We start from the raw sequence: 24,705 nt of genomic DNA on the forward strand, positions 1-24,705 counted from the left end.
CCTGGGCCCCCGCCGTGGGCGCGGGGGCGGGGAGGCGCGCGGCGGGCAGGGGGACCGGGGCCGAGCGCCCGAGCCGCCTCGGCGTTGTTGATATTTTGCTTCCTTCCTCCTTTCGGGCTCCAAAGGTAACTCCTCCAGCCCCCGGGAGTCGAGGCCGACGTAGGCACAGCTCAGCCTAGCTTGAGGGGTGGGGCCCGGGGGCTGATGGACAGGCAGGGGGGCCAATGGGAGGAGTCCGCGCCGGCGGGGCGGGGCAGAAGGGGGCGGGCCTGGCCGCAGCCCCACCTCGCGCCTCCCGCGGCCGGCCGGGCGGGCCGGGCGCCCCACCCACCGCCCTCCAGGCTAGGCTGCGGCGCCGGGAGCGGCGGATCCCTCCGCCGGCCAGGAGGGGAAGGGAGGGGAGAGGAAGGGAGGGGGGCCGGGCCGGCGGCGCGGGGAGGCGAGGTGAGCCGCCCGCGGAGGGACAGCCCGCGCGAGGTACCCCTCGGCGCTGCTGCCCCCGTGCGCTCGCCGCGGTCCTCCCCGGAGGCTCGGCGGCCGCCGCGCATTGGCGCACGCGAGCGCGCCCCCTCGGCCCCCAAGCCCCGGGGGAGTTGGAGGAGGCAGTCTAAGTAGACAAATTCAGAGTAGACGCTAAATGGCGACTAGACTCCGTCTCCCCCACTTAGTGTGCGACGAAGCCCCGCGGAGAGGAGCACGTTCTCGGCCAGGGGTTACCTGGGGAGCTCACTGGCTCCTCTACCTGTGTCGGGCCCCTCGCCTCCCAGCCCCGGCTCGGCAGACGCCCAGCAATTTAAAGCGACAGCTCATAGTTCTGGGGTGACCTAATCCCCAGTGCCTACGGCCCCAGAGCGCTTACAGCCGAGGGGGGCAATTTAAAGGGGCGGGACCTTAATTTCCCCCAGCACAGGAAACGCCCAAAAGCATCTTATTAAAGAAGCCGTAGTAGCTCTTTAAAAAAAAATTAAAATTAAAAAATACCTAGTTGCCCCGGGGCTTGGTGAATCTTCACGTGCCCTACAACAGGAGTGCAGTGCTGTGCCTACCCACTGGCCCGTCAGGCTTCTCCGGCAGCCCTGTTAACTCCAAATCCTGCCGCTGTCGACCTGGAGCTTGAGGAAATGATAGAATACTGCTTCATCTCTAAGAACCTTGCAGAACAGAAGGGTACTCAGTTCTTCACACACACCCTGATTTTTATCTGGCTGGGTCTGATTTACTGAACAAAGACTAGATTCTGGGTTAAGTGCTGGGTTAAGTTCTGGGTGAAGACACTAATATGCACAGAGAGAAGCAGCAAGTCATGGTGATTGAAAGCATCAACATCAGAGTAGCCAAGCTGCCTTGGTTCAAATCCCCATTCTACCACGTATTACCTGTGAACATCAACACCTTATTTAACCGCCCTGCACCTCAGGATCCTCATGGGTAAAATGAAGACGGTGATAATAGTACCTAGCTCATAAATTTGGTGTGAAGATTAAATTAGTTTATGCAGGTAGATTGCTTAGAACAGTGCCTCATGCTACATTATAATAACTTAAGGACTGGACTGCCGAGACCCCTTTAGGCCCATCATCCCATACAAACCTCAAAGGAGGCAAGATCAGTGAAACCACCTTGCCAGTAGTTTGGAAGCTTATCTTGTATGCCCTAAAACGGGAAGCCAGCAGGCTCCTATTTCCTCAGCCTCAGTTTCCAACCCTTCCACCCGGCCCCTCCTTCAGGAAACCTGATTTAAACAGTGTCGCACCTTGTCCCCAAATGTAGCTTCGCAGTTCCCCGTCAGACCTGGGAGTTGGGGCCCCAGCACCAGAAGATGTCAGTCTTCCCTGCCAGGCAGGGCTAGCTTGCCCCCAAGTCCTCAGGGCAAGCAAGGCGAGCCCGACTGCTCTGTTCCCTAGGACCATGAGAAGAACAGAGCCTTGTGCCAGGGCTGGGGCTGTGGCAGTAGCAAGATGGGAAAGTGCCCCCCCCTCAAGTAGGGAACCTCCCCTCACTTGTGGCCTCTATTTTTAGTGCTTCCCCAGGCTCTAGCTGGAGAAACCGTTTAGTCATCAGGGTGTTTATTTTCCGGCTGTTTCCGACGTCGGGAAAGCAGAATGTTGAGACTGGAGAGATCCAGGGCTGCTGGAAAAGACTTCTTAGGAACAGGCCTGGGAACGCAGCCTTCAGACCACTGGGTCCCAAGATCACGGGGGGGCGGGGAGGAACCAAAGTGGGCAGGGGGCAGCTAAGCCCCCAGGGGACCAAGAGAGATGGGTTCTCAGCCTTTCTCCAGTTTTAAGGCTCTCCAAGCCAGAGAGCCCTACGGGCCTAGGTCCTCTTGAAGGATTCTCTCCAAGAACATAAGCAGCCCAGAACAAATTCTCTCCAACGCCTGATTTCCAGAAACCCCCTCCCCAACCTCTCATACATCTGCGCGGTGAGCCTCCCGCCAACCACAGCTCCAGCCAATCTCAAGCCAGAGGCAGGCTTGCTTGGGCTGTGATTGGCTGGCTAGTCCTCCCTGCCTTGGAATGTTGGGTCCTTAACAAAGGAATGAGGAAGGAAGGTGAGTCACCTGGGAGGGTGTTAAAGGGCACGGAGCTGGAGACAGAAAGGAGGGGAGGGAAGAGTTTGCTGAGGGAGAGGAGTATCCTGGACCCTGAGATGCTGAATGATAATTCACTAGAGAACAGAGGAGGAGAGAGTCGCAGAGGCTGACGTTACAAGTGGGATAGAATTTACATATATTTATATTTATAGAGAGAACTTCGTGGAAAGGAAAAGTAGCAAATATGAGGTCTTGATTTCCATGGAGGGCTAAGAAAGGATCTAGGGAGTAACGTTGCTGAAAGTTAGATTATAATAAAGACTTCCTGAAACTGACTCACACCATCTTTTTCTTCTAGCCCCTGCATCACCCATGCCAGAATCCTCTAGGGGGAAACACATCAGCAGCTCAGGTGCCTGGGTGTCCTTTTTCCTTCTGCCCCTCTGGCTCCCAACCCATCTTTTGTAGAGAAAAGTCATCTTCCAGCCCAAAGTTGCTATACAATCCCCGAGGAGTTAGACGGGTGCCCACCAAAGTCCTAGGAAGTGTGTGATTCCGATCTTCATAGTTTCTACAGCAAAGGGGCACCAACAGCTCCTTTATTCACACTCCCCAAGCACCCTAATCCATCTTTACTTGGAAAGGTCTTCCTCGTCCCTAAGAGCTGCTTCTCTTCCAGCCTGCTGTTCCAGCCTCTGCCTGGCTGCTCCACTGACCCCTCTAGCCTTCCTCACAGCCCTCGGGACCATCCCCACCCCACCCCCACTCCACCCATCCCATCCCTTCTATTGGGCTGATCATTCTTCCTCCCAGTTTTTCAATCTCTCCGCATGACTTCCACCTTGTCCACGGGGCTGTCGGCACAGGTATGGCGGTCCGTCTGTGTGCACATCCTCAGGGTGGGCTTGCGCACCCTCCTGCACCTCTCTTTGTGTAGAGTTCTCTCTACTCCACGTGGCTACCTCATCGGTACACACCAGACTGCACTGACGTTTTTGGTTTCCAGTTTATTCTTCTTCACCAGATCCTGAGCTCCTGAGGGCACCCGATCCTTGAGGGCAGCCGTTCAATCAGCTTTGGGATTTCAGGGCCTTGTTGGGCCTGGAGTCCAAGGCACTCAGCAAATGTCTGTTACATGAATCTGTGCATACCTGTGTATCTTCGTTAACATTATAAAAACTTTATTGAATACCTCCTCTATTTGTCCACTGATAACTCACTCTGTGCTAGCCCAGGGTTGGGGCTCTGATCCGGGGCCCAGACAAGTCCAGGTCTGGGCCAGAAGGGGACGGAGGGGGGGGCGGAGTTAAGCGGAGAGTTGTCCTATGCTGTGCTGGCAGAGCTGTGCCCCAAGCTCAGTGCCAGGTGCCTGGGGCCAGGCCCGGGGCAAAGGGCAGAGGCCCCACCCTGGATCTGAAGGGGGCAGGAAAGGGGTGCCAAAGCCGGGTCCTCGGTCCGTGCCCCCCCACAAGAGTTCCCTGCCCCAGGCTGGGCAGGATGTGGTGGCAGCTGCAAGAGGGTGGGCAGGATGTGGGGGTGGGGGCAGCTGAAACGAAGCCTGACATTCGCCTCCCCAGCTCCTCCCTCCTTCCCTCTCCCCCCCCATCCGCCCCCTCCAGGTCACGTGCTTCCAGTCCGGGCACCGACGGACTATTTCTCCCTTTCCGCGGAAGGACATAAATGACATCGCAAACTCAAGTCACCTTCGACTTCAGCTGTACCACGCCTTTTTCTCGCCTCATAGCCCAAGACAGAAAGTTTGCCAGATACACAGTGCTTGAGCGCCCTGACCACTAATTCGGGAGTGGCCCCTTTAAATGCAAATGAACCGCCTTCTCGCTCTCGCCCCCCCCACCCCCAGCCTAACTTCGCTCCTCGTGCCCAGACTCCGCCAGCTGCCATTGACGTCACGCGTGCGTCAGCGTCGCCAGCCCAACCAGACGGCACGTGGGGGGAAGAAGGTGGCCTTAAAGGGCCAGACGCCTTCGGCTTGCCGGGTTGCTGTTCTGAGTTTGGCCTTGAGAAAGAGGAATGAGATGAGAGGTGGGGAAATCTATTGAAACAGAAAGAAATGCAGGATAGACGTTAGGGAGGACAGGTAGGAGTTCTGCTCCTTCCCAGAGTAGGAGGGCCAGGCCTTTCCTCTAGATTCCCCAGAAGTTTGGGGTTTGCGCCTGGGAGAGCAGAATGACTCTGAGGGTAAAGGAGGCTGGCATTTAAGACTCGCCCAGTTATAACGTCACCCCTTCCTTCACCCCTGCCCAGCATGCCCACAGTGCAAGAACTTCGTTCTCTTCAGTATCTACGGCACCAAGAGCAAAGCGCATGGTGGACAGGTATTTGGTATTTGTAGAAGCGGTGGGATCCAATGCAAAGCCGCCTCCTTCAGGAGGCTTTCCCTGACTGCCCCACCTGGCAGGTTAGCGCCTACCCTCAGAAAGACATCCACACTCTCTTAAGCACCCACAGCGCTTAAGGACCCTGCAGCTTCCTTCCGTGCATTAGGGAGCACGGGGCAGTGCTTCAGCGACAGACCTTGGAATCCCGGAGACATGGGTTCCAATTCCATGGACACTGCTGTCTAGCTGAAGGATTTGCAACAAGTCTTTTCATCTTAGCTCTGCTCAGTGTCCAATGGGGCTAATGCTGCTCGGACCATAGACTTCTCTGATGGTCAAGTGCAGCCGAAGCTCCTGTACGGGGTCCATTTCATGTCAGCACTCGACAGTGGTAGGGAGTAGGTTTTAGGATGCCCACCCCCCACCACCACTAAACTGTGTGCTTCGAGAGAGCAAGGCCCTTGCCATACTAATTTAGTCCCAGAACCAACACAGTGCAAGGCTTACAGTTGGGGATTTTAAAATGTTTGTTGAACGAGTAAACATGAATGAATGAATGATTTCAGTATTTCCTGAAATCTAACCTCCAAACCCGCCCCCAAAGTGCTTACCCAAAGGGAGAAAACTTTACAAATGCCCCCTCTGTCCCCCAGGTTTTTAGCTCTGTGGCGGAGCCTCAAGGTGGAGTTGGGATGAGGCCCTACTCATTGTGGTTGAACCAAAAGTATTATGCAAACAAGCCACAAATGATTGGTCTGCTGTGAAGACCTGAGGGGGCCTCCCCACCTCTCCCCGTCCCCAGCTGAGGTGCTAGAACCCTGACCCAGGAACCCTGAGCTGTGCTTCTGCCAGGGGCAGAGGCCATTAAAAGGGAGCTGGAGGAGAGGGGCTTCTGGCCTCTGCAGGGTTTCTTAGCCCAGACAAGAGTCTGTCTCTGGCGTTCTCCTCTCCAGAGCCCAGGCTCATCCTGCACCATCCCCCTGCCCTGCTCTGAATTCCCATGGCCACCCCCCCCCAGGCTTCAGTCCCCACTACGGCTCCCCTAGTTGTAGTGGGAGTGAGGGGAGGGCACGAGACCTCCTACCACCTGAGTCCAGCTCGCTGGCCAGAGGAGCAGAAGCCACCTCATCCCGCTTCAGCCTGGCTCGCAGCTGCTTATCGATCTGATTTTCAATATCTGTCACCATCTCTGAAGTGGAAGGGCCGACAGACAACAGAAGGAAGTTCCTCCCAAGGGAGGAGCTCTGAGCTGGAGGCACTGGGAGCCCTCTCTTTCCTTGAAGGCCAGGGAAGAAGTGGTGAGACCCTCCTGTGCTTGAGAGCAACCCAGTCAACTCAGGAATGCTGAGGGACACGGGTGGGTCCCCACAGGAATCTCCCGTCAGGCTTGGTGCTGGCTCCGCCCCCTGCAGGGGTAGGGTGCTGCCCAGGAGCACTCTGTGTTCCAGAAAACCCCAAAATAACCCAACTTTGCTGTCCAGCTGCTATTTCTGTCCATCTTGTTTAATTATTCAAACCCAAGTTGGGGAATGAACTATAAAAAGCTCTCCTTCTTGGGGACCCAGGAGAGCTGGGAGGCTCGCCAGGTTGCGATAAGAGCAGAGCACATGGTTTGGGTGAGGTCACTGGGTCCGGCCTCCTGCCTGAAAGTTCCATCTGTTTGCCTGCTTCCTCTGCTAGAAGGCCGACTCCAGGCCTCCCTCCCGGAGCCTCCGCACGCCCTCATCCCTGCACCCCTCCCAGCCTGTCCTGCCTGGGAGCTGGGCCCCACCCGCCTTCCTTTACTCTGGAAGTGTTTCCCCTCAGACAACCCTTTGCTGACTGCTTCCTACTCCTGGTTCTTATCCCACAGATCCTATTATCAAACCCCAGCGTCTGGGACTGGGGAGGGGGGGCAGGAAGTGCAGGTAAAGAGGTCAAGCCAGGTGGACACAGACAGGAAGAGGGACACCGTGCCCTTGGAGGGCACTCTGTCAATGGGGGCCGGGGGGGGCTTTTCTGGGTGAGGCAGGTTTCTGACTGTCACAGGTGCTAAGCCTCTTTAAGGGCTTCTCTTGGGGACTCTGATATTGTGGCTGAAGGGACAGAGGGAAGGCAGCAGGAAGGAGTTTGTTTTGGGGGGCCTAATCCTCTTCCGGTTGGCCTCAAGTTCTGCGTCAGTTCCACTGAACCTGCAGTCTAGGGCCGGGGAATGGGGAAGCTGGGTACCCCTGGGGGCCTGTTCTGTGACCCCCTCCCAGCACAGGCCTTTCCTAGGAAGGTGATAACGAGGGGTGTGGCCAATGGTTACCATGGCAACCCTGGGAGCGAGGAGATTGGTGCAGGTGACGGGTTGCTCAGTCTGAGCAGGAGGAGCCGGGCCACCCCCCAGGATGGACCGGAGGAGGCAGGCTTTGAGCCCCAGGAGAGGCAGAGACCACAGGGGCAGACCCAGAGACCCAGGGCAGAATTGGGGGTGGGAGGGACGTCCAGTGTGGGAGGGGAAGCCTCAGGCTGGCAGAAGCTGGGGCAGGACTTTCCAAGAGTCAGTGTGGGACCTCAGTGTTCACAGAGGACCCTGGGTTTTACATTGGGCCTATTTTGGGGCTTGTTCCCACACATTCCCTGGCAGCAGCTCCTGTGAAGTCCAGGCTGCCCGCCCCCGCCCCTGCCCGGGCCGCCCCTGCCACGGCTCTACTGGAGCTCCAGGGGAGGGTGCTGAGGTAGGGGAAGAGGCTGGCCGTTGCTAAGCAACCAGAGACTGTGTACCTGGGGGCCCTGGCAGGGATTGTAGGGGCGGGGGAGGCAGGGAGGCCGTGAAAGAGCTGGGTGGACTAGGGTCAGGCTCCCTCTCCCATCCTCCTCAGGCCAGTTGCGGAGGAGGGATGTACTTGTCACCCAGTAAGTGTGTTGATGAACCTGTAAGTGTGTGGTTCTTCTCCAGGATGCTGTGACCACATAGCACCTGTGGGGCTAGCTCTGAGGACAGGCAGGGGGCAGGAGGCGCGGGGGAGCAAGGACAGGGTAAGCATCTTTCGCTGGTCAGGGAGGGGTGGAGGGCTTGCCCTGCCCAGGACAAGGTAAGGCCCTTGTGGAAATGCAGGGGTGCCAGGGTGGCAGCTGGATGGGGAGGGCACCTTTGCCAGCCTCCCGGTGAGAGAGGGGCTCACCAGAGGAGAGGCCACCTGCAAGTCTTAGTGTCTCAAGGCTGAAGGCCACTTTTTTATTCGGCTATTTTCCGTATATTTTTGGGTGGACTGGAGTGTGACAGAGGTAGCCATAACAGGACAGACTCTCTTCTTTGTGCTTGGGGCCCCCATGCCCACCCAGCTTCATGTCTGGCAGGCCGAGGAAGCAGCTCGGGCCATCCGCAGTGTTGACACAGGGCTGTCACCACTCTGGTCCGGTGGCTCCGCCACTGGCTCAGCTCCCATCCAGAAAGAGCACCTTCGAGGAGCCAGCGTTTTTACGCCTGTGACGGGCACTGGGGATGTGGGTAGGGGCGGGCACCGCACATCCCGCATCTACTGCCTGGGAACTCTTGCTGTCTGTCCTGGCGTGGTCCCCAAATTCTACAGGGAACCTCTCCGTAAAGCTGGGAAGTTGCTAGCTGCCCGCCTCCCACACCCCAGACTTGCCCCCGAGGGCCGTGTTGCTGGAAAGACATAGGGGCCTTCTGATTGCTGACCCAGGAGAAAGAGAGAAAATGGGGTAAAGGGTACAAGCTTGGCTTGTTTTCATCTCTGCGTCATGCCAGGCACTATGGAAGGCCCGAGACGCACTCTCGTTGTCGTCATACGATGAACAGCCCATCGGTCACAGAATTCTGATCCTCTTTGTGCAGACGACGGAACAGAAGCTCAGAGAGGTTAAGGAGCATGTTTGTCGTCACACAGCAAGAAGGGGCTCTGGGTTTGAAGCCAGGCCTGTCTGTTGCCCCATCAAGGGTCATAGGACAAAACGGTTTCACTGTTGCCCTGACTACAGGGTTACAGGGACGCTGGAGGGGCCCAGGAGTCCGCACGGAGGGGACACCCCAGAGCGCAGTTAGTACCCTCACGGACTCAGTGTTCCAAGCGCTAATAGAGAAGAAGAGGGCACTCAGAACCCCGTGTGCTCACACAGCGACCTCAGAGTTGCTCAGGCTTAGAGAAAGCCAGCAGAGAAGGCCGGGCCAAGCAGACCCGAGATCTCGTCCCGGCTCAGCTGTTTCTAGCTGTGTGACCTTCGGCAAGCCACTGACCCTCTCTGAGCCTGGCTTTCTGCAGTGATAATGGGAAGCTGATACTCGTAGAGTTTACAATAAAGAAAGCAAACTGTGTGTGTGTGCGGTACCTTGCAGCAAAGCCCCTCTCCTTCCATCCCCCACAGAAGGCGAAGATCCCCTGTGGCCAAGGGCAAGTTGAAGGGCCCGAGCAATCTTGTTGGCTGAGCACCAGCTATGCTCTGGGGGAGCCCCGAGCCTGCCGCAGTTAGTGGGGAGTCTCTGAGGTGTCTCCCTCTCTCGTGGCAGGGGCGCAGGAAGTCAGGCGTGCAGCCAGAGTTATCAAGAAAGAGCCGAGAAAGCATCTTCTGTTGGAGAGGTGAGTAATGACAGCAGGGGACAGAGGGGCTGTCTTCTCCCAGGTCCTCTGGCAAGACCTATTTAAAGCGGAGACCAGAGAATGGGAGTTCTAGAACGGTGAGAATAGACTCCCCACCCACTCGTTCACAACTTCCTGTGTGCACTGCGTGGGGCTTAGCTGAGGCCCCCCAGCCTGCACACATCGCGGTGGCCTTGCCTGGTCTGGGAGGCATTTTGGAGAAAGTATCAAGACTGGAGGGGAGAACCGGAGGCCCCAGGGGAACTAGGGAAGCTAGATTCTCACGGCTCCAGGCTGAACCACACCACAGTTTTAGAAGGTCAGAGAAGAAGGTGGCAGTGGCTGGGGTTGGCCAGCCGCCAACCACTCGGGCACGCATGGACCCCAGCCAGCAGGTGGTCAGACCTGCCCAGAAGCGCAGCCCGCTGCTGACCCGCTGATCACAACTCGCATTTACCCAAATGCACAGGAGATCTGAATGTACATTCGAGACTGAGAAGCTCCTCTCATCACGGAGTGGCAGTTAGTAACTGCGTGGTCATGGGCATTAGCTGGGCTAATTGTGGTGACCATTTCCCGGCACGCACAGACCGAATCCTGACGTCATACGCTTGCAGCCAATATACGGTTATGTCAATTTTACCCCAAATGAAGGGAAAGGAGGACACACCGAACATCGCGGCTGTGCACTCTGCCCAGCGGGGGGATCTTTACAGGTGTCACGGAAAGCTAGGAGCTCCTCAAGAGCCCTCCCTCCAGGGAGGCTCGTGAGGGGCGTGTGGGGCCCCGAGGTTTTTTCACTCATTTGACACGTGCGGTGGGCTCCCAAGTAAGTCTTCCTTTGAGGACCCGGCCCCAGATGAAAGAAACCCTCTGTGCGCCGTTATGGAATGTCCCTGCGTGGAATGCCACACGGCCTTACAAAGCAAGACACCGGGCTGGCCCGGGGACACGCAGCAGTCGGAGACAGGTTGTCCAACAATGAAAGCGAGTCTCAGGGACGCCCGGCTGGCTCAGTCACTGGAGCATGCGGCTCTTGATCTTGGGGTCGTGAGTTCAAGCCCCACGTTGGGGCGTGGAGTCTGCTTCAAGAAAAACAAGCCAGTCTCAGAGCAATCGATCCGACAGCAGGCCACCTGAGCAGGTCGGCGAGTGTGAGTCTGTGTGTAATGACCAACTCTGTACACAGCACCTTAGAAGAACAACTGTCTCATATTAACTTGTGGGTTCAGGGATTGATTGGGTCCTGCCAAATGGTTCTCACTCAGGATCTCGGGCTGCTGCAGGGTTGGGGGCGAAGGCATCCCCACGTGTCTGGCACTCCGGCTGGGAATACTCGAACAGGCAGGGTCCAGGGAAGCTGTGATCCTGTCTCTCCCTGGTCCCTCTTTGTGCTCTTCCGGCACGAGGGCTTCCGGGTAGCCAGAGTTCTTACAAGGTGGCACGGGACTCCAGAAGTTTTGTGTCCTACATGGAGAGCCAAAGGGGATCGATCATGCTTCTTAGGACCTAGCCTTGGGAGTGACCCCACATCATTGCTGTCACACTCTCGTGAGGCAGTCATGGGGCCTGCCCAGGGGGCCCACTGAGCCTCCCGCTGGTGGGGCACGGTAAGGTGTTGGAAGAGCACATGGGATAGGAAATGTCACGCCCACCTGTGAAAGAAGCTTCAGCCACAGTAAGTTTGTCTACATGAAGGGAAATATATAGAAGAAAGGCCCAGAAGGATCTGCACCAAGATACAACAGGGCTTCCCCGTGGAAAAGATGGGGTACAGGTGTGCTTTACCTGGCTTCATATGTAGGACTTGAGTCCTTGGAGATGATATACACATTATTTTGTTTAGTGAAAAGGAAACAGAAAAGAAGAAAAAAGAAAGAGAAGCCAAGCAAAACTTTGCTGTAAGCCCTTCATAATAAAAGGTTTGATAGATTGGTATTTCTGGAGAATATTGCAAATGCATCTGAATTTCACGAACACATTTAATTAGGTTGGTTATATTTTATTTACTCTTTAATTTTATTTTTTTAAGTTTACTTTTTTTTTTAAGATTTTTTTTTTGAAAGATTTCATTTATTTATGTGACAGAGAGACAGCCAGCGAGAGAGGGAACACAGCAGGGGGAGTGGGAGAGGAAGAAGCAGGCTCCCAGCGGAGGAGCCTGATGTGGGACTCGATCCCAGGACCCCAGGATCACGCCCTGAGCCGAAGGCAGACGCTTTAACGACTGCGCTACCCAGGCGCCCCTTTTTTTTAAGATTTTATTTATTTGACAGAGCCAGCCAGCGAGAGAGGGAACATAAGCAGGGGGAGTGGGAGAGGAAGAAGCAGGCTCCCAGCAGAGGAGCCTGATGTGGGGCTCGATCCCAGGACCCCAGGATCACGCCCTGAGCCGAAGGCAGACGCTTAACGACTGCGCCACCCAGGCGCCCCTTAAGTTTGCTTTTTTGACTAATTTCTATACCCCCCGTGGGTCTCGCAAGATCACGAGTCGAGTCACATACTCTTCCAACAGAGCCAGTCGGGTGCCCCACGGTGGTTGTATTTTAAATAAGATGCAGAAATGTGGACAGAGTTATGATTATTTTTCCAACTTTATCAAGATATAGCTGACGTGTAACATTATAGAAATTTAAGGTGTACAATGTAACGAGTTGGTATATATATGTATGGAGAAAAGATTACCCCTCCATCACCTCAGAGGATTACCTTGTGCGAGGGTGCGTGCAGTGAGAACCTTTACGATCGACTCTCAGCACCTTTCAAGGGTAGGACACAGTGTTGCTAACTACAGTCACCTCGCTGTGCATTATGTCCCCAGAACTTACTCCTCCCCTAACTGGAAGTTTGTGACCTTCGACCAATGTCCCCCCATTTCTGCCCCTGCCCCCAAGGACAGCATTATTCGTTCGTTTAACAAACGTTTCTTTCTTTCTTTCTTTCTTTCTTTCTTTCTTTCTTTCTTTCTTTCTTTCTTTCTTTCTTTCTTTCTTTCTTTCTTTTAAGATTTTATTTATTTATTTGAGAAAGAGAGCATGAGAACAGGGAGGGTCAGAGGGAGAAGCAGACTCCCTGCTGAGCAGGGAGCCCGATGCGGGACTTGATCCCGGGACTCCAGGATCATGACCTGGGCTGAAGGCAGATGCTTAACCAGCTGAGCCCCCCAGGCGCCCCTTAACAAACATTTCTTGAACAGCTGCTGCGTGTTAGTTGAACAGCTATAGTCAGAACCCGTTGTTAATAGATCTGAGTCAGCTTTCAGGGGCATCTCTGGTAGCTCCAGCCACGGCCTCGATCCGTTTTCACACTTTCATGTGGAAAGAGAAAAGGCAGCCCTGTCAAGGCGGTGGCAACATGGTGTGAAAAGACTTCAATGTATTGGATAAAAATGGGGGCGCCCGGCGACTCTGGATCTCAGGGTTGTGGGTTCGAGCCCACATTGGGTGTAGAGCTTACTTAAAAATAAAATCTTTAAAAATATATGTATTACATAAAAATAGTGAAGAAGTTCAGCTTCCCTCTTGCAATCATGTATTGTTACGTAATAAACCACCTTAAAGCTGAGTGGCTCCAGGGGCGCCTGGGTGGCTCGGCTGGTGATGCATCCACTTGGGATTTCGGCTCAGGTGGCGATCTGAGGGGCATGAGACGCGGCCCGTGTCAGGCTCTGCGCTCAGCGGGGAGTCTGCTGGAGGTTCTCTCTCTCCCTCTGCCCCACCCCTCCGTCTCTAAAATTAATACATAAATCTAAAAAAACCCACTTATGGCTCAAAACAGCAATAACGACAGGATGATTCTGACTGTGGTTCTGGGCCTGGCTGAGCTCAGCAGGGCGGCTCACCCCCAGGGCCCCTCGTGTAGCAGGAGGCCCTGCAGAGGCTTCCTCACCCGGCCAGGTGTCCGCGGGAGCGTCGGCGGCCGGCGCTGCAAGGACACCGACACCTGACTTCTCCACAAGACTTGGGAGTCCTCACGGCCTGGCAGCAGGCTTCTGAGAGCAGACGCCCCACCAGCACCAGACGGACGCCCCAGCATTGTTTAGGATGTCGCTATAGAAGTCTTGTAACCTCGCTGTCACTAATTATCGACGTGCCCAGATTCGGGGGGGGGGGGGACATCCACGTCACCTCTCAATGGCGGGAATGCCGCTGTCACAATAAGAGCACGGGGAAGGGGGACAGTGCTCTGTCCGTCTTAGAGAATACAGTCTGCTACATGCTACATTCATTAACCATCAAATCAATGAGAACTAAACAACGATGCATGTATTTTTCAAATTAACAATCGGCTCATTTCACGTGGTAGAAGCCGTCTCCTTCTGTATCAGGCCAGGAGCTAAGCTGCGGGGATGGGCACCCCCAAACCTCAGAGCAAGAGTCTCAGTGCCAGGGGCACCCTGCTGCTTCAGTCAGAAGAGCGCGCCACTCGATCTTGGGGTCATGAGTTTGAGCCCCATGTTGGGTGTAGAGATTACTAAAAATAAAGTCTCAGTGCCGGACTGGGGCTGTCTGTCCAGGCTGCTACCAGCTCAGGACGGGTTAGTAGGGGAAACTCTGCTGCACAGAGGAACCCGAGACCCGGGCTGACAGAGGCTCTGTCGGCTCCTCGCTGAGGCTCCTTCGGAAGAAGACACCACAGCAGGGACAGGAAGACTAGGGAACCACCTACGGAATTTTTGTTGCCCGAGCCTGGACGCAACATGCTGTGCTCGTACTCAGTTCCCTTGGCCCGACTAGGCCCGCCCGACTGCAAGGGCGTTTGGTGAGCGTTGGCCGGCCTCTGCCCCATCTTGTTGGGCACCTAGAAGGCCGTTCACGGGGTGCCCGTCCACCTTACCCGCCACACCTTTCTCCAGAGAGCCACACGGCTTCCCACTCCCCCTCCTTCCAGGTCAGGGCTGGGATGTCTTTTCCTCGGGGAAGCCTCTTCTGGTCACGCTGTTGAAAATCGCAGCCCATCCCTCCTTCCTCTCCTTCACCCCCGCTGTCCCTGATCCCACTCTCCTTTCTCCCCAGCACGTATTGCTTCTGACACAGAGAAGTATCCGTCTTTGCCTGCCCCCTGTCCGCGCCAGGAGGGCGCGGGTCCATGTCTGCCTCGCTTCCTGATGGATCCCAGCCCCTGAGATAGGGACCGGCACGTGGAGGGCCCTTGGGGAGTATTTGTCTAGGGGCGCCTGGGGACTCAGTCAGTGAGGCATCTGCCTTCAGCTCAGGTCATGATCCCAGGGTCCCGCATCGGGCTCCCGGCTCAGCAAGGAGCCTGCTTCTCTCCCCTCCCCTCCTCCTGCTCGTGCTCTCTCTCTCTCTCTCAAATAAATAAATAAAATCTTTAAAAAAATTAAAAAGAGGGGCGCCTGAGTGGCGCAGTCGTTAAGCGTCTGCCTTCGGCTCAGGGCGTGATTCCGGTGCTCTGGGATCGAGCCCCACATCGGGCTCCTCCGCTATGAGCCTGCTGCTTCCTCTCCCACTCCCCTTGCTTGTGTTCCCTCTCTCGCTGGCTGTCTCCATCTCTGTTAAATAAATAAATAAAATCTTAAAAAAAAATTAAAAAGAAATATTTGTCAAAGGACTGAATTTTTAAAAATACTTGCTACTGGCAAGGTTGTGGTAAGCCTAGCGCTTTCGTGCCCTTCTAACAGGACTATGAATCCCAGCAATACAGTTTTAAATAAGCTTTTAATTTTGGAATAGTTTCACATTTATGGAAAAGTCGCAACCCAGTACAGGGAGTTCCCGCGAACCACTACCCAGCTTCCCTCAGGTTAACCCTGGCGTTTCTGTGGTACGTTTGTCAAAACTAAGAAACCAGTATTAACATATTCTTATTAAGTCAAGCCCGGACTTGATTCCAAGTCCCCAGTTTCCTGTGGATGTCCTCTCCTCCTGTCCCAGCGTCCCAGCCAGGCTACCACACTGGGATCAGCAGGCCATACTTTTTTGTTTTATATTATTTTATTTTATTTATTTACTTATTTATTTACTTATTTATAAAGATTTTATTTATTTGAAAGAGAGACACAGAGAGAGCACAAGCAGGGGGAGCAGCAGGCAGAGGGAGAAGCAGGCTCCCCGCTGAGCAGGGAGCCGGATGTGGGACTCGATCCCAGGACCCCGGGATCATGACCTGAGCTGAAGGCAGACGTCCCACCGACTGAGGCAACCAGGCATCTGACCCCCACCCCCAAGTCATACTTTTTTTAAATGTGTGTGTTCCTTGTGGAGAAAGGAGTCCCCTTCTGCTGCCCTGGTGGGGGTGGGGTCGCAAGGCCCAGCCTGGGCAGATTTGTGCTGATCTCCAGGAGCCAAGCTGGGCTTCTTTCTGGACCCTGGAACCCTGGATGTCTGGCCCCAGGCGTGTATCCCTTTCTCTCCCCTCTTGTGCCCTCTTTCTGTTACCTGGAACAGATTTTCCGGACCCTAGGCCACATGTATAAAGGTCCTTTATAAAGCACACACCCTTTGATGCAGCCACTTCCCTTTTAGAAACAGAGTCCAAGGAAATACAGAAAGATTTATGTACAAGGACGAATCAGGAAGTAATCTCTAAGCAACAAAGCGTGGGGCTCAGGAACGTCAGCGAATGGAGAGCTGTTGGGAGGTGCCGCGTGGCATTCAGGTTTGTCAGGAGTGGGGTGACCTGACCTGGGGGCGATGACAGGCTGACCCCTCTGGGATCCCGGTGCCAGAAGCTGGTGGCCATCTCTGCAGGGTGCTGTGAGCGGGTGACTCAGCCCCCACTGGCTTCCCTTCCTGGGTGCCGCCCTCAGAATTCAAGTTCCCACGGCCCAGGGGAAGGAAGTCTGAGCGGCCGCTCTGGAGTCCTGAGCTCACGGTCCTGGGCGGTGGGAGGCGGATCTGCTAACCGTCAGCCCCACAGTTGCGTGGAGGGAGGGGGGATCGGTTCCCCAGAGAAAGAGACCCAGCAGGCGACCGCCACAAAGGGTTGGTCACACAGCATTCTTCTATCAAAACATAAACTAACTAGATTTTTTTCTTTTTTTTAAAGTAAGTTCTATGCCCAACTTGGGGCTTAAACTCACGACTCTTGAGATCAAGAGTCGCCTCTCTACCAACTGAGCCTGCCAGGTGCCCCTGAAATATCCCATTTCACATGGGAAAGTGTTTAAAACGTACATGTAAATAAACAGGTTATAAAATAACATACATGCCATGATTCTAATTACAAATATTGTTGGAAGAAAAGACATCAGAACGTTACAACTGGTTACCATTTTGTAATGGTATCATGATTTATTCTTACCCCTTTTTTTGCTTTATAAATATTTCCCAAGCTTTCTACAATGAATATATAATTGAGAGGAAAAAACCAATAATTTTTTAAAAGTTCATGCTCTTTGGGGCGCCCGGCTGGCTCCGTCGGGAGAGCACGTGACTTGATCTCAGGGTTGTGAGTTTGAGCCCCACGTTGGTGCAGAGATGACTTAAATAAATAAACAAACTTTAAAAAAAAAGGAAAGAGAAGTTCCTGCTCGTTGATCTAGTTATTTTTGTTCTACCGTTCTAGTCTAAGGCGGTAAGTTAGAACTGGAAGGTTCTCGGACGCAGATGGCCGTTACCGACTTTCATAGCGCAAGTGGAAAGCAGCAGCTTGGCGGGGATGTTAACGGCATTAAATATATGGGATCCATTATAGATGTGAATGTTTTTGAAGAAATTTGAAAGACATGAACAAATGTTTTTCATGGCGGAAGGAATACAGCAGAACCTAAAACTGCAGACAGCATGACCGGCGAGCCCTCGGCGCTCCTTCCCCCACGGCGGCCCGGGAGCGCGCTCCAGAGCGGACCGCCTGTGCTGCCAGCCGCCGGGAGCAAGTTTCCGCTGCGTGACGGACTGATCTGCAGATACGCAGATGTCTGAATGGGGCCCACGCCCAGCGTGGGGCTCGAGCTCACGACCCCGGGATCAAGAGTCACCCGCTCCCCGCGCTGAGCCCGCCAGGCGCCCCCTGGACTGATATTTTTGTGAAACGCCACAAAAACGAGTTATTAGAGAAATGAAATGAGAAAGACCTATCACATACGAACTCGATCTTTAATTTTTAGAGTCGGGGGTCAGATCCCTGCACGCTGGCTCAGGCTTCCGTTTCCCCAGGCATCTGCCAGCGGCCGGCCCCAGCGTGGGGACCAGGGGCCCGCTGCGCCTCGCGGCCTCACACCTCGGTCTGGAGCCTGCATGCTTCCCTTTCCCCGAGAGCGACAGGCTTACGGGAATAACGGCGCAGAGAGAGCTGCCCCCTCGTTCCTGCGCCCCAAACGTGACCCCTGCCACGGCTCTCGTGTGTCATTCCCAACACACAGTGTGGACCGCTTTTCACACCGGCACACTCGCACCTCGCTCTCTTTCCCACGGGCCGCGTGAGTTCCCGTCGTGGGCCGCTCTCCTGAGACCACCGCTGCCGCACACAGTCCCACGACAGACACTCCACAGCGCTCTGCCCCCGGCCACCGACCCGCCTGGGAAGCCCTCCTCGCTGGGTGTGTACACCCACGGTTTGAAAACTAACAGCTTGCTTTCTTCTTTTTTTAAAAAAGATTTTATTTACTTATTTTAGAGAGAATGAGAGGTCGAGAGAGAGAGAGAGAGAGAGAGAGAGAGCGCGCGCGAGCGCAGGATGAGGGGTGGAGGGGGAGGGAGAAGCAGACTCCCCGTGGGCTCAGGACCCTGGGATCATGACCTGAGCTGAAGGCAGACGATTAACCAGCGGCACCCAGGCCCCCGAAGTAACCACTTTCTTGAAACGTAACTTGCATGCCATAAAATTCACCCTTTTAAGGTACAGAGTGGAGTGGTTTTACTGTGCTCAGAGCTGTGCGGCCATCACTGTATTACAGAACGTTCCCACCGCCCCGAAGCGAAACCCCACACCCACACGCTGTCACTCTATTCTACCTCTTCCCCAGACCCCGTCGACCGCTAATCTACTTTCTGTTCCCATGGATTTGCCTATCCTGGAGGTCCGTATAAACAGAATCACACACACATGACGTTGTGGGTCTGACCTGCATGTTGCATGTTTTCAAGTTTCCTCCGTGTTGTCGCACACGTCCTGCTGCACCCCTTTCCGTGGCTGAACGGCATCCCACTGGCATGGGTCCACCACCATTTGTCGACCTGTCCGTCAGCTGATGCACATGTGTGTACAGACTTTTGTGCGGATATATGCTTCCAATTTTCTTGGATATACACCTGGGAGAGGAAGTGCCGGCTCATAGGTTTAACGTCTTGAGGAAATGCCGAATTGTTTTCCCAAGTGGCTCCACTGTTTTACAACCGCCTGGCAAATACAAGTTATAATCTCCACATCCTCACCGACCCTTGTTATTACCGGTTTTACTTTAGCCATCCTACTGGGGGATGAAGTGTTTATTAAAACCTAATTTGCATTTTGCTAATAACTAATGAAGTTGGGCATCTTTTCATGTGCTTATTAGCTATTTGTATGTCTTTTTTTGAGCAATGGCCATTAAAATTCTTTGCCCATTTAATTGGGCTGCCTTTTTGAGTTGTAAGAGCTCTTTATACATTCCAGAAGCAAGTCCCATAGAAGATGGATAATTTGCAAGTATCTTCTCCCTTTCTGCAGGTTTTTAAACTTTTCTTGAAGGTGTCCTTTGAAGCAAAAGTTTTTTAATTTGATGGGGTCCACTTTATCTAGTTTTTGCTGTTTGTGTCTCTGGTGTCCTCAGAAACCATTGCCTGATCGAAGTCATGATAATTTAGGTTTTCTTGTAAGAGTTTTATAAGAGTTTTGGCTCTTACATTTTGGTCTATGATCTGTTTCAATGTTTGTATTTGGTGCGAGGTAGGGGTCCAGCTTCATTCTTCCCTATGTGGATATTCAGTTGTCCCAACACACATTTGGTAGAAAGACCATTCTTTCCCCATTAAATGGTCTTGGCAACCTGCGCATACATTTTTGTTGTCAATTGTCCTCCAAAGAGATTGCACTTCCCCCCAGAGGAGCTGAGTGCCCGCGTCTGATTGGCCGCCGACGGTTAGGAAGACCCTGATGAATGGACGTTCATCAGGGACCATCAGTAGGGTTGAGCAGTGGGCTTGAGAGAGAGAGTGGCATGAGAGCGTGGGCTGAAGGAACTGGAAATCTTTGTCTCAGAAAAGGCAAAAATGTGGGGGAATATCAACTCAGACAGGGTAGGCCCAAGTTTAAAGCCCTGCTCTGCCCCTCACTGTGGTGGCCTTGGTCGGTCACCCAAACCTCGGGGTCTCAGTTACAAAGGAGAGGCGGCTTGGCCTCGTGGGGTTGCGGTGGGGGTAAGTGCACATAAACACCCCAGCCACGACAGGCCCTCAAGGACAGTAGCTACTGTGACGTTTCAGTACGCGGTGTACGTGGCTGAGACTGTGCGATCACCGGGCAGCGTCACAGAGGGACGGTGCTGGAGGCTTTTGGTGAGTGTGAGATTTCCAGTGATGACCGATCATGTGTAGAAACCTGGATGCGCTACGTGTCACTGTCACCCAGAGCACGGTGGTACTTGGGAGTCTGCTGTGACATGTCACGGGAAGGAGAGGATGTGACAGCGAGACAGATCCGAGTGACAGGGAGGCAGGCTGCGCCAGGCAAACTTGGGCGTGCCCACTAGGGGCTTCTCGGGAGTTCAGAGGTCAGGGCAGGTGTCTCTGTACCGTCCCCTCCTCCCCAGACTTTGTCCTGTTCCCTGAGAGCAAGGAGGAAAGGAGGGGGCTTTTGTCACGGAAAGGGGATTTTTTTTTTTTTTTAAGATTTTATTTATTTGACAGAGAGAGACAGCCAGCGAGAGAGGGAACACAAGCAGGGGGAGTGGGAGAGGAAGAAGCAGGCTCCTAGCGGAGGAGCCTGATGCGGGGCTCGATCCCAGAACGCCAGGATCACGCCCTGAGCCAAAGGCAGACACTTAACGACTGCGCCACCCGGGCACCCCGGAAAGGGGATTTTGATCAGAGTGCAGAAGCTACGGTACAGTAAGGAGCTGCGGCGAGAGCACCTCTAGTGTCGCCCAGGCGGGGGGAGCACCTGCTGGAAATGAGGGCAGGGCAGGGAGGGCGGAACTCGGACTGGGTTCTCCTCTCGGCTTTAGTCTTGGGAGTGCGGCCACTGTGCATCGAAACCTAAATTCCTTCCTCGTCTCTGTCCCGTGGGGGAGCGGACACAGGTGGACAGGCCACATCTCGGGAAGCGTCGAGCGCAGGCAGGCAGAGTGGCCCATGTGGGAGGCAGGCGGGCACAGGGGCTGCAGGGAGGACACCCCTGCGTGCTCAGGGAGCAGCTGTCCCGGAACTTGGGGGCCTGCTCTGCACGAAATAAAGCCAAGGGTTAAGAGCAGAGGTGGGGTGATAGCTGCTTTTATTCAAATGCCATCAGGGGCAGAGGGACAGGAAGTCAGGTGGATGTGGGGACAAGAAGGCACAAGGACTGAAACTGCGCAGAAGAGAGCTGACTCTCAGGCCGGAGTCCGGAGGGGGAGAGACGCTCCCTGTACCGTAGGAAGTGGACCGACTGAATCTTCAGCGCGCAGGGGACCCTTCCTGGCCCTGGCCCAAGGTGCCTGATGCACACGCCGTGAGGCGCTGGCAGGACTGTTAGTGTGATTATGGGAAACGACAACTCTGAGCTCAAGAAGGTACAAGGATGAAAACCATGATGAAAGCCGCAGAGTGATGCGAGGTGCGTGCTGGGGGAGAATAAATACCCGAGGGGCCGACAGACCAAACAGACCATCCGCAAGGCAATGAGATCTGAGGTTGATGGGGTCATCCTGACCAAGCCGCCACCGAGGCCAGCATTGCCGCCTGTCCCGGGATTGACGGGCAGGGGCTGGAGGGCGTGTGGCGTCTCAGCAGCACAGCGGCCCGAGGACAGCGGGGCCGGAGCACCCACTGTCAGCGGGAGGAGGGAGAGGGCGCCTGGCCCTGGCTTGGGCGTGTGCAGGGAGAAGGGAGGCGGAGGGAAGTCGCGCTCGCAGCACGTGTCATGCTGGGGTGACCACTGGAGGGCAGCAGCAGACACGAGAGCACCAGCCTTCCCAGCCAAAGGGCAGGCCCCCACTTCACGCCCTACTGGTGGGAGATGGGGGGGGGGATTTCTTAGCCACACAGCCAGACTCTGGGGCGAGGCTCCCATTAGCTGGACACCCTACCTGTGGCCAGGTGGGCAAGCTCTTCCCAGCTGGGGGAGGGGAGGGACTCCCGGAGCTCAGCCCCATCCTGCGCCCTCGGGGTCTGCAGCAAGGAGTGGCGAGTGTGGAGACAAGCAGCGAGCAGGGTAGGAGGGCCTCGGGGAGCCCACTGCCTCTGTCACTGCCGCAGAAGTTTCTTGTTGAGGAGGAAGATGAGAAGGTTGACGTTGACCTTGGCCTTGTTGAAGAGTTTCATTACCGCTACACCTTCGTACTGGAGCTGCAGGAGGTCCTGGGGAGAGGGCAGGGGCGGGCAGGGGTGAGGCGGCGGGTGGCGCCCAGCCAGTCTCCAGAACGCTCTCACCCTGGAGCCTCACGCACTCATCCAGTGGCACTGGCCACCGAGACCCCACTTCACAGAGGAGGACGCCAAAACCAAGAGAGGACAGCGACTTAACCAAACGTCAACTCAAGCACAAGGAGGGCTTGAAATCTGTTTTCTTGTCCAAAAGGCCGAAGAGCAGAACCAAAAAATTGGGGTTTAAAATCACTACTTCCCGGGTTGCCTGGGTGGCTCAGTTGGTTAAGTGTCTGCCTTGGGCTCAGGTCATGATCTCTGGGCCCTGGGCTCAAGCCCCGCGGCGGGTTCCCTGCTCGGTGGGGAGCCTGCATCTCCCTCTCCCTCTGCCCCCTCTCCCCCTCACCCCGCTGACGCATGTACATGCGCTCTCTCTCTCCTCTCAAATAAATAAAGTCTTAAAAAAAAAAAAAAACACCGCTTCCTGAACGCTGGCCTGTTACAGGCCAGCTTCCTCTGTGTCAGCCTCAGAGCCTGTAAAATTGGGGGACCGCCGTGGGGCCGCGTGCAGGGCACACGGGGGAGCGTGCGCAGTCAAGGGCACGGGCTGGGGCTTCGAGTGCTGGTCCGGCTCTGACATCACCAGCCCTCGGCGCAGCCTGCTGCTTGGCACTGGGGTCTGTGTCAGGGCCTGGGGACGGAGGGGCTTGGGCTGGGAGACCCTCGCCCTTCTGTTCAGGAACAGAGAATACCGACTAGGTGGGGAGTGGAGCTGGTGTGCCCTGAGGCCTAGGGAAAGGACGAGGGCCTACCGTGCTCGGGTCAGCACCCAGGCCCCATCGGCGGCTTGCGGGCCCACGGAAGGCCCCTCACCTGGTAGTGAAGCTGAAACCGCTCCATGTCCACACCCAGGAACTTGGCGTTTACTTCGAACTTTCCTGCCTCGTCTCCAGGGGTGATGTCAAAGATCACGTTTCTGAAGCTGTCAGGGACAGGATTTGAAATGGGGACTCCGTGCCTCCTTCCAGGACCCAGCCCTGTTCCTCCACTTCCTGAGGCTCGGCCAGACAGCACTGTGGGTCACTGAGCCCAGAATTACCCTCGGCGTGCCCGCGGCCATGGCGGCCTGTCTTGCCTGCTCACCACGCCGCGTATCTGCCATCTACCCGCCCTTATCAGCTGTCCACTCCTCCAGGAGGCGTCCCAGCGTCCCCTGCCGTGGGCTGTCTCAGACTGTGCTGGGCCATGTGCACTGGCCTCAGCTTTCTGCCTGGAGGCATCCCGTCTCCCCAGCATCCCCACGGCCCCTCGTCCCTCTGGCACAGCAGGGGCATGACACATACTGAGAGGTGGGAAGATGGTCAATCTCCACCAGGACACCCTTCTCCAGGAGCTGGGCGGCCGTGTAACGGAGCGACGGCTGCTTCTTCCCTTTCCCAGAACTCCTGCTTCAGAAAGGCCGCAGAGAATTCGTCTAAGCACATCTTCAACACCAAACACACTAGGCCTCCGTGTCTACAGGAAGGGAATCAGAGCCCGAGGACCCTCCCTGGTGGAGGACAAGGGCTGCACCCGAGCCTGAGGCTCCGTGAGAGGCTGGAAGGCCACGCTCAGACAGGGGCCGTGCTGTCCCGGGACGGATCCCTTTCAAAGCTGGTGGAGTGGGGCAAAGGTCCCATGGGTGGGGCTGAGAGGTCCCAGGGAGCCTTGGGAGTACGTGGCACCTACCTGGAGCGGGGGTCCAGGTGGCCCAGGCAGGTCCGGATGTACTGGCTGTAGTAGTCGTCCTGCTCCTGGTAGAAGGCCATCTTGGCGTCCAGGCCCTGGAGTGTGGCCCGCAGCTTGCCCAGCTCTGCCTTCCGCCGCTGCCGCTGCCTACGCTGGTTGCGGATGTCCTGGGGTCAGGGGACCAAGGCAGGGGTGAGCTGGCCCCTCTGACAGGAGAGCCTCAGGCCCTGAGCAAGCCCGCGCACGCCCGGGGAGCGTCTTCAGGAAAAGCAGGAAGAGGCCGATTTCACAGCTGCTTCTCCTGGGAGGAGGACAAGCTCAAGGACTCCATCTCCAACCCTCAAGGGACAGTGTCGGGGCCTGGCCTGCACTGAGGAGTAACTGTCTCAAGGCTCCTTGCTCTTTAGGAAGAGTGTTGCAAGAACAGGCCCCTGCCTGAGACCTTCCCTCCAGAAAGGACCCTGTGGAGGCCTGTTGGCTTCTCCCTGCTGGTGACAATTTTGGGTGGACAATTGCCAGGGAGAGGCCTGCCTTCGAGGTCCCTGTGCACCCACCCCTGCCCCGCCCTGACACACCCGCCCCCAGCCTGCCGTGCACCCCCCACACCTGTCTGTGTACCCACACCCACGCGGGCCCCCTGAGTCCCGCCTCCACACCCCACTGCGCTGGCACACCTGCACACGCCCCCACCTGCCTGCCTGTGCACCCATGCCCACCCCCAGAGCCACGCCCCCACCCCCCACACTCCTGCGCGCATGCCCACGGATGCCAGCCCCGGGTCGCTACCTTGGCCAGTCCGTCCACCAGCGCCTGGTAGCCGTCGCGGGCACTGACCAGCCCCAGGCCCTCCAGCCGGCGCAGATTCCGCAGGACTCGCCGTCGCTTGTCTGCCAGTGGCAGGAGGGCGTGCGCGGTCAGTGAGCGGTGCCGGCGCAGGGGCTCCGGGGTCTGGCTCTCGCAGGCCTGGCGCTGGCACGTCAGCCGCTTATGGGCCGCTTCCTGGGGGAACAGAAGAGCTGGCGAGATGGAGCAGGCTCTGCCATTCTGCTCCGCCTCCACCCCGTCCCCGGGGCGGACCCCAGCTTCGGGGGGTGGGGGTG

The 24,705-nt window shown here is 55.9% G+C and overlaps 1 protein-coding gene and 2 long non-coding RNA genes across 3 annotated transcripts in view; 1 reads left to right on the forward strand and 2 right to left on the reverse strand.

Annotated features, from left to right (window-relative positions):
- The first annotated feature begins 2,092 nt into the window (after nt 1-2,092).
- Nucleotides 2,093-20,265, forward strand: LOC103668344. Its single transcript, XR_569987.2, has 4 exons — nt 2,093-2,554; nt 2,895-4,579; nt 9,368-9,437; nt 16,965-20,265. It is a non-coding gene; the product is annotated as an uncharacterized LOC103668344 (long non-coding RNA).
- On the reverse strand, nt 10,123-16,176 carry LOC103668345. Its single transcript, XR_005836218.1, has 2 exons — nt 16,082-16,176; nt 10,123-10,904 (listed from the first exon to the last, which is right to left on the reverse strand). It is a non-coding gene; the product is annotated as an uncharacterized LOC103668345 (long non-coding RNA).
- A 525-nt stretch (nt 20,266-20,790) lies between the features above and the next one.
- IQGAP3 (IQ motif containing GTPase activating protein 3) overlaps nt 20,791-24,705 on the reverse strand; it is a 32,672-nt gene continuing 28,757 nt past the window's right edge. The window contains exons 32-36 of the mRNA XM_040635812.1: nt 24,392-24,604; nt 23,606-23,772; nt 23,221-23,322; nt 22,751-22,859; nt 20,791-21,871 (exon numbers count right to left, since the gene is read on the reverse strand). Coding sequence (XP_040491746.1) covers nt 21,758-21,871; nt 22,751-22,859; nt 23,221-23,322; nt 23,606-23,772; nt 24,392-24,604 — 705 coding nt within the window. The 3' untranslated portion in view covers nt 20,791-21,757. The remainder of the gene's footprint in view (nt 21,872-22,750; nt 22,860-23,220; nt 23,323-23,605; nt 23,773-24,391; nt 24,605-24,705) is intronic.

The sequence above is a fragment of the Ursus maritimus genome, unplaced genomic scaffold (genome assembly GCF_017311325.1).
Source record: "Ursus maritimus isolate PB19 unplaced genomic scaffold, ASM1731132v1 scaffold_2, whole genome shotgun sequence".
In the NCBI taxonomy this organism is placed as follows: Eukaryota; Metazoa; Chordata; class Mammalia; order Carnivora; family Ursidae; genus Ursus; species Ursus maritimus.